An 8028-nucleotide genomic window follows, 5' to 3' on the forward strand; every position below is an offset into this window, starting at 1 on the left:
GCCGGTGGATCTTGTGGCGGATCAGGGAGGAGACAGCGTCAAAGAGGCTGCAGGGCACAAGGCAGAGGGGGCAGCAGGGGCTTGCCAGGGCCCCAGCCTGGCACCCAAACACCTCCCTGCAGCACAGGGCTACCTGGCACCGGGGGAGATGCAAACCAGAGGCTTGAAGGAGTCTTGGAGATAAAACCTCTGCGGGGAGAGGAAAGGGCTGAGGGCAGGTGGGGGGAGGCAGGGCCCAGGGGCACCCCGGGGCAGGGGCAGTGGGTGGGGGGCAGCAGGCAGGGACCCCCCCCTCTCACCTCTCCAGGTCTCTATCTTGTGCTCCTCCAGCTCATAGATCTGCACCTGGGTGCAAGGAGAGAGAGCAGGCTCAAGGCTGGGCAGGGGCCGGGCAGCAGGGCCCCGCGGGGCAGAGCCTGGCACAGGTCCTCACCATGGGCGACTTGTAGTAGCGGTGCAGGATGTTGATGAAGTCAGTGATGGTCAGCATGCCTGGGGGGGTGGGCAGGGTGAGGGGGCTCTTACCAGCCCCCTAGCCCCCCCCGAAGATCCTCCTGGCACCCCCTGGGCACCCCCCTGCCCTGTGTGCTCACCCACGAAGCTTTGCTTCTTGCTGTCCCACAGCGGCGCTGCCCTCACGCCGTTGGTGACCAGGGCGAAGAAAGCCTTCTTCACCTGCAGGGGGCGGGGGGCAGGGGGCTGGCAGCGGGGGGAGGGGGCGCCCCAAGGGCCACTGGGCACCCCCCAGCATGCCCCCACTCTGCCTCCTCCCACCAGACCCTTACGAGGTGGGGGAGAGCAGCCCCAAGCCCAGCCCCCAGCCAGGGTCCCAGTTAAGCCTCCAGGCTCCATCCCAGTCCCCCTTCTGCAGCCCCCAGCCCCAAAGCTGTGTCCTGCTCCCAGTTAAGCCCCCAGGCTCCATCCCAGTCCCCCTTCTGCAGCCCCCAGCCCCAAAGCTGTGCCCTGGTGCCAGTTAAGCCCCCAGGCTCCATCCCAGTCCCCCTTCTGCAGCCCCCAGCCCCAAAGCTGTGTCCTGCTCCCAGTTAAGCCCCCAGGCTCCATCCCAGTCCCCCTTCTGCAGCCCCCAGCCCCAAAGCTGTGCCCTGCTCCCAGTTAAGCCCCCAGGCTCCATCCCAGTCCCCCTTCTGCAGCCCCCAGCCCCAAAGCTGTGCCCTGCTCCCAGTGAAGCCCCCAGGCTCCATCCCAGTCCCCCTTCTGCAGCCCCCAGCCCCAAAGCTGTGCCCTGCTCCCAGTGAAGCCCCCAGGCTCCATCCCAGTCCCCCTTCTGCAGCCCCCAGCCCCAAAGCTGTGCCCTGCTCCCAGTGAAGCCCCCAGGCTCCATCCCAGTCCCCCTTCTGCAGCCCCCAGCCCCAAAGTGGTGCCCTGCTCCTAGTTAAGCCCCCAGACTCCATCCTGTGCCACCCTCCACCCCCCCCCCAGCCCCCAAACTTGCTGCCCCCCCACCCCCCCCGCCCCGGGGCCTACCTGCAGGGAGGTGTCAAAGACAACCAGCTTGGAGCTGGTGGGGATGAGGTCGTAGCAGCAGTGAGACTTCATGAAGGCTGTGTAGGCACCGCGGTGGCGCTGCCCTGGGCACGGCAGGAGTCAGCTGCCTGCCCGCAGCGGGGAGAGCCCGGGGCAGCCCACACCCTGCGGCACCCCAGAGCCTGCGGCACCCCACACCCTGCGGCACCCCACACCCTGCGGCACCCCACAACCTAGGGCAGCCCTAGGACACCCCAAAAGCAGGGACACCCCAGACCCTGGGACACCCCAAAAGCAGGGACACCCCAGACCCAGGGGTACCCCAAACCCTGGGGCACCCCAAACCCAGGCACACTCCACACCCTAGGGCACCCCAGACCCAGAGGCACCCCAGAACCTGGGACACCCCAAAACCTGGGACAGCCCTAGGACACCCCAAAAAGCAGGGACACCCCAGACCCTGGGGGACCCCAAACCCTGGGACACCCCAAACTTTGGGACACTTCAGACCCTGCAGCACCCCAAACCCTGGGACACTCCAAACCCTAGAGCACCCCAGACCCTGGGGCACTCCAAAACCAAGGATACTCCACGCCCTGGGGCACCCCAAAACCAGGGACACCCCAGACCCTGCGGCACCCCAGACCCTGCGACGCCCGAAAACCAGGGACACTCCACGCCCTGGGACACCCCAAACCCTGAGGTCCACTTCCGGGGCTCTCGGCCAATGCAAACCCTGCGCCATGCAATCCCCGGGACCCCCCACATCCCCCTCCCCCCAATCCCGAGACCCCCCCCCGAGCCCAGCACCTCCCCCCCTGGGGGACACCCCAAGCCCGGAGACAGCGGAACGCGGCGGCAGGCAGGGCTCAGCGCTGCCCGCAGCCAGCCCCGCTCTCACCTTCCAGCTCCGGGGCGCTCAGCTCCGCTGGGCTGTCCGCGGCCGGGCCGGGCCCGGGGCCGGGATCCTGCGGACACGCACGGGCAGGGTCAGGTCGGGTCGCGGCCACCGGCCCCGGTCCCCTGGGCCCCATCCCCCCCACCCCGCGGCGCCGTTCCCTCCCGGTCCCGGTCTCCCACGTGGCCGCCGTCCCGCGTTACCTCCATGGCCCCCGGGGTCCGTCCCGCCGCCGCCGCCGCCGCCGCTCCACTTCCGCCCGTCGCCTGGCACCGCTTCTGCCAGCACCGCCCACGTGACCGGAAGTGCCGCCACGTCACCGCTGGCCGCGGGGTGACCTCCCCCCTCCCGCCGGGACGCGGCAGCTCGGGGCGGGGAGCGACCCCCCGGGGCGGAGAGCGACCCCCGGGGCGGGGACCCTGAGCAGAGGGCACCACACCCCACCCCCACCCCGCCTCGCAAGCCCCTCGGACCCCTGCCCAGACCCCCAGGACCCTCCTAAGGCTCCCAGACTCCACCCAGCGCCCCCAGACTCCCCTCCCCCCAGGACCCCTCCCAAATCCCCCCCCAGACACTCTAAGACCCCTCCCCAGCCCCCCCCCAGGTCCCCACCCCCAGATCCCCTCCCAGCCCTACCCAATCCCCCCCAAGACCCCTCCCTAGTCGCTCAGGACCCCCTTAACCCCCCCCAGCCCCCCGAAACCGCTTCGAATCCCCTCCCCGGCCCCCCCGGGACCCCCTCACACCCCCTCGAATCCCATCCCCAGCCCCCCAGGACCCCCTCAAACCCCCTCGAATCGCTTCTCCGGCCCCCCCAGACCCCCTCAGCCCCCCCAAGAGCCCCTTGCCCAACCCTCCCCAGCCCCCCGGAACCCCCTCAAATACCTTTCCCGACCTCACTCAACCCCCCCCCAAGAATTCCTTCCAGACCCCTTAGGACCCCTCCCCTAAATCCCCTCCCCAGCCCCCCGGGACCCCCTCAAACCCCCCAAGAATCCCTTCCAGACCCCCTAGGACCCCTCCCCTAAATCCCCTCCCCAGCCCCCCAGGACCACCTCAAACCCCCTCGAATCGCTTCTCCGGCCCCCCCAGACCCGCTCAGCCCCCCAAGAGCCCCTTCCCCAACCCCTCAGGACCCCCTCAAACCCCCTCGAATCGCTTCTCCGGCCCCCCCCGACCCCCTCAGATCCCCTTCCCCAACCCCCCGGGACCCCCCCAAATCCCTTCCCGACCCTCCCCCCGACCTCCCTCACACACCCCCCCCCCCAAGAATTCCTTCCAGACCCCTTAGGACCCCTCCCCTAAATCCCCTCCCCAGCCCCCCAGGACCCCCTCAAACCCCCTCGAATCCCCTCCCCAGCCTCCCCTGACCTCTCTCAAACCCCCCAGGAATCCCTTCCAGACCCCCTAGGACCCCTCCCCTATATCCCCTCCCCAGACCCCCCAGACCCCCTTAAACCCTCTCAGACCCCCTCAAACACCCAGGAGCCCCTTCCCCAACCCTCCCCAGCCCCCCCTCACCTCCCTCAACCCCCCCAACGCCCCCCCCCCCAAGAATCCCTTCCAGACCCCTCAGGACCCCTCCTCCAAATCCCCTCCCCAGCCCCCCGGGACCCCCTCAAACTCCCTCGAATCCCCTCCCCAGCCCCCCAGGACCCCCTCAAACCTATTCTCCAGCCCCCACCCCCGACCCCCTTAAACCCTCTCAGAGCCCCCTCAAACCCCCTGGAACCCCTTCCCCAACCCTGCCAGCCTCCGCTAAGGAGCCCTCCCCAACCCCCTGGGACGCCCTCAAACCCCCTCGAATCCCCTCCCCAGCCCCCCCTGACCTCTCTCAACCCCCCCAGCAATCCTTCCAGACCCCCTAGGACCCCCTCCCCTAAATCCCCTCCCCAGCCCCCCAGGACCCCCTCAAACCCCCTCGAATCGCTTCTCCAGCCCCCCCGACCCCCTTAAACCCTCTCAAACCCCCAGAAGCTTCTTCCCCAACCCTCCCCAGCCCCCGGGACCCCCTCGAATCGCTTCTCCAGCCCCCCCCCCGACCCCCCTTAAACCCTCTCAGGCCCCCTTAAACTCCCTGGAACCCCTTCCCCAATCCTCCCCAGCCCCCGGGATCCCCTCAAACCCCCTCGAATCGCTTCTCCAGCCCCCCCCCCGACCCCCCTTAAACCCTCTCAGGCCCCCTCAAACTCCCTGGAACCCCTTCCCCAATCCTCCCCAGCCCCCGGGATCCCCTCAAACCCCCTCGAATCGCTTCTCCAGCCCCCCCTTGACCCCATTAAACCCTCTCAGGGCCCCTTCAAACTCCCTGGAACCCCTTCCCCAATCCTCCCCAGCCCTCGGGAACCCCTCAAACCCCCCTCGAATCCCCTCCCCAGCCCCCCCCCCCCCGACCTCCCTCAACCCCCCCCAGGAGCCCCTTCCCTAACCCTCCCCAGCCCCCCTCGGGCTCCCTTTAACGCTCCCCCTCCCTCCCAGGACCCTCCCTTCCCCTAAATCCCTTCGCCAGCCCTCTGGACCCTCCCCAATCCCCACTCCCCCCGCCTCCGAGACCCCTCCCCACCCCCCCCGGCAGGCACGAGCCCCCTCCCCCCCCCCCCCGGCAGGCACGAGCCCGGCTTCTCACGCGCTTTATTTTAAAATAACATCCAGTGGGTTTTCGGCAGCGGTAAAAAGGGGAAGGGGCTCCTGGCTGCGCTCTCTCTCTTTCTCCCCGCCCCCCCGCCCCTCCCCTCCCCTCCCCTCCCCCCCCCCCCGGCTATTTACAGCTCCAAAGTTAAACTTTCTTTTTTTTTCTTTTGCTTTTTTTGCTTTTTTTCCTCTTTTTTGGCTTTTTTTTTCCTTTTTTTTCTTTTCTTCTCCTTTATAAATTTTTTTTCTGTTAAAAGTTTTTGTCTTTAAGTATTCTTTTATTTTTTTCTTCTCATCCTCCCCCTCCCCTACCTCCCTCACTCCCGGGGAGGGGGGGGAGCGAAGGGGGGCTCCGTGGTGGGGGGTCAGGGTTGGGGTTTTTTTTGGGCCTTTTTTTAGCCTTTTTAGACTTTTTTAATTTTTTGTTTTCATTTTTCTTCTTTTTAATTTTTTAATTTTTTTTCCTTTTTTTTTCCCTTTTTTTTCCTTTTTTTTTTTCCCCTTTTTTTTCGGTATTTTTTCCTTTTTTTCCCCATTTTTTTCTTTTTCCTTTTTTTCTTTTTCCTTTTTTGCTTTTTCCTTTTTTTCTTTTTCCTTTTTTTCTTTTTTTTTTTTCCTTTTTTCCTTTTTTTCCTTTTTCCCTTTTTTCCTCTTTTTTTTCCTTTTCCTTTTTTTCTTTTTTCTTTTTCCTTTTTTCCCTTTTTTTCCTTTTTTTTTCTTTTTTCCTTTCTTTTTTCCTTTTTTCCTTCCTTTTTTCCTTTTTTTTCCTTTTTTCCTTTCCCGTTTTTCCTTTTTTCCTTTCTTTTTTCCTTCCTTTTTTCCTTTTTTTCCTTTTTTCCTTTCTTTTTTCCTTTCTTCCTTTTTTTCCTTTTTTTCCTTTCTTCCTTTTTTCCTATTTTTCCTTTTTCCTTTTTTTCCTTTCTTTTTTCTTTTCTTCCTTTTTTCCTTTTTTTCCTTTTTTCCTTTTTTTTCCTTTTTTTCATTTCTTTTTTCCTTTTTTTCGTTTTTTCCTTTTTTCCTTTTTTCCTTCTTCCTTATTTTTCCTTTTTTCCCTTTTTTCCTGTTTTTCCTTTTTTTCATTTTTTCTTTTTTTCCTTTCTTACTTTTCCTTTTTTTCCTTTCCTTTTATTCCTTTTTTTCCTTTTCTTTAATTCCTTTTCTTCCTTTTTTTTTCCTCCCCCCCGCGCCCCCCCCTTTCTACTTTTTTATTTTAAACTCTATATTTTTTTTTATTAATTCTCTTTTCTCTGTTTTTTTTTGCAGCTTTTTAACAAACTTTTCCGGAAGCAGCTTTTTGCTTTTGCTTTTTTGTCTCTTAAGCTTCGCCCCCTTTTGCTTTTTTGTCTCTTAAGCTTCGCCCCCCCCCCCACCCCCCCCCCATCACTCCCCAACCCCCCTCCCCCTCATCCCCTCTCTCTCTCTCTGCTGCGCTGCCCAAGTCACACCTTGCGGGGGGGTTGGGGGGGCACACTCACATCATTGACCCCCAGGCCCCTCCCCCCCCCCCGCCCCATTTTGCACCCCGCAGGGGCGGGAGGGTGAAGGGGTCGCCCCACCCCCCCCTCCCCCCTGCACTGTGCGTTTGTGCGTTCAGATTCCCCCCCCCCATCCCCTCCCCCCACACCAAAGCGGGGTTTTTTGGGGGGGGGAGGGATGTGTGTGCAGGTAGTGAGCCCATAGTGGTGGTGAGGAGTGGCTAAAATAGCTGGGGGGGGGCGGCAAGGGGACGGGGATGGGGGGGGCTGGTTTGTGGTGTTTTAATGCCCACTCGCTGCTGTGCTGATGCCAACCCCTGCCTGGCAGGGGGGGCTCCAGCTCTTCCCCCCCTCCCCCCCCCTTAGAGAACGGGGTTAAAGAAAATGCAAAGAGCCCCTCCCCCCCCCCAACTATATACAATTTAAGGTATAAATAGATAAATAACCTCCCCCCCAGCACCCCCCTCCCCCTCCCCTCCCCTCCCCCCACTGTGCCTAAGGGGCACCGTGCCCAGCCCTGGGCACTGCAGGCAAAGTGGGGAGGGGGGGGGCCCCCACGCTGCCCTGCTCCCTCTGCCCCCCCCCCCTCCTTGCCCCAACTCCCTTCTGGGGCTTGGGAGTGGGGGGAGGAGGGCAGGAATCCCCTCTCCCCCTTACCCTACCCCCCCAATCCCCTCCTCTTCCTCTCCCCCTCCCCCAGCGAGGGCCAAGGAAAGACCTCCCCGGGGTGGGGGTGGGGGGGACGTGAGGGAAGGGGGGAGAGGAAATTTGTGGGGGGGGGGGGGAGGGGAAATTTGGGGGGGGGTCAGAGGTCTCACATTTAAAAAACAACTTAAAAAGAGGAGAAAACCAAACCCCCACGACCCCCCCCCCCCAAAAAAAAAGAAACCCCAACCAACCAAAACCCAAAATCACTTCAAATGAGGTAGGTTTGGGTGCAGAAGCTCCTGGGGTCTGCTTGGAAGGGGGGGAAAAAAGGGGATGGGGGAGGGGGGGAGGGGTCCTCAATGCTTTTGAGGGGTGGGGAGGGGGAGGGTCTGCAGGGGGGGGAGGGTCTCCAAAGATTGTCGAGCTCAAGGAGTTTGTTTTTCCTCTTTCCCTTGGGATCAGCCACTCGCGGTTTGGGCTTTTTTTTTTGCCGTTGCCTTTTTTTTTTTTCCCCCCTCTTTTGCCTTTTTTTTTTAACTCTTTTTTTTCCCTCTTTTTTTTTTCTTTTCCTCTTTTTTTTCCCCTTTTTTCCTCTTTTTTTGCTCCTAAAACAAAGGAGGAAAAAAACCAAAACCAAACCAAACCAAAAAGCGACAAATAAACACCCACCCTCCCCCCCCAAAAAAAACAACCCAAAAGCACCGAATCCAACCCCAAAAAAAGAGCAAAAGTGAAACAAATTTTTTCTTCCCCCCCTCCTCCTCCCCCCCCCAACGAAAAATAATTAATAAAAATTAAAAAATCCGGTTCGTTTTGTTTCGTTTTTTTTCCATCCAGGGTCGGTTCCCAACTCGCTGCCGGGAGGGGGGAGGGGAGGGGAGGGGGGGCCGG

General features: G+C 60.9%; 1 protein-coding gene across 1 annotated transcript; it reads right to left on the bottom strand.

The window, feature by feature from the left end:
* Nucleotides 1-38: 38 nt before the first annotated feature.
* LOC137460485 (5'-AMP-activated protein kinase subunit gamma-1-like) lies at nt 39-2700 on the bottom strand. The gene is made up of 7 exons (XM_068170818.1): nt 2587-2700; nt 2387-2453; nt 1486-1589; nt 594-675; nt 434-492; nt 300-345; nt 39-133 (listed from the first exon to the last, which is right to left on the bottom strand). The coding sequence occupies exons 1-7, from the start codon at nt 2590-2592 to the stop codon at nt 39-41; spliced, it is 459 nt and encodes a 152-aa protein (XP_068026919.1). The 5' UTR covers nt 2593-2700.
* Nucleotides 2701-8028: the final 5328 nt, after the last annotated feature.

Source organism: Melanerpes formicivorus, unplaced genomic scaffold, assembly GCF_026170545.1.
Source record: "Melanerpes formicivorus ecotype bairdi unplaced genomic scaffold, bMelFor1.0.p_v2 SCAF_630, whole genome shotgun sequence".
Lineage (NCBI taxonomy): Eukaryota > Metazoa > Chordata > Aves > Piciformes > Picidae > Melanerpes > Melanerpes formicivorus.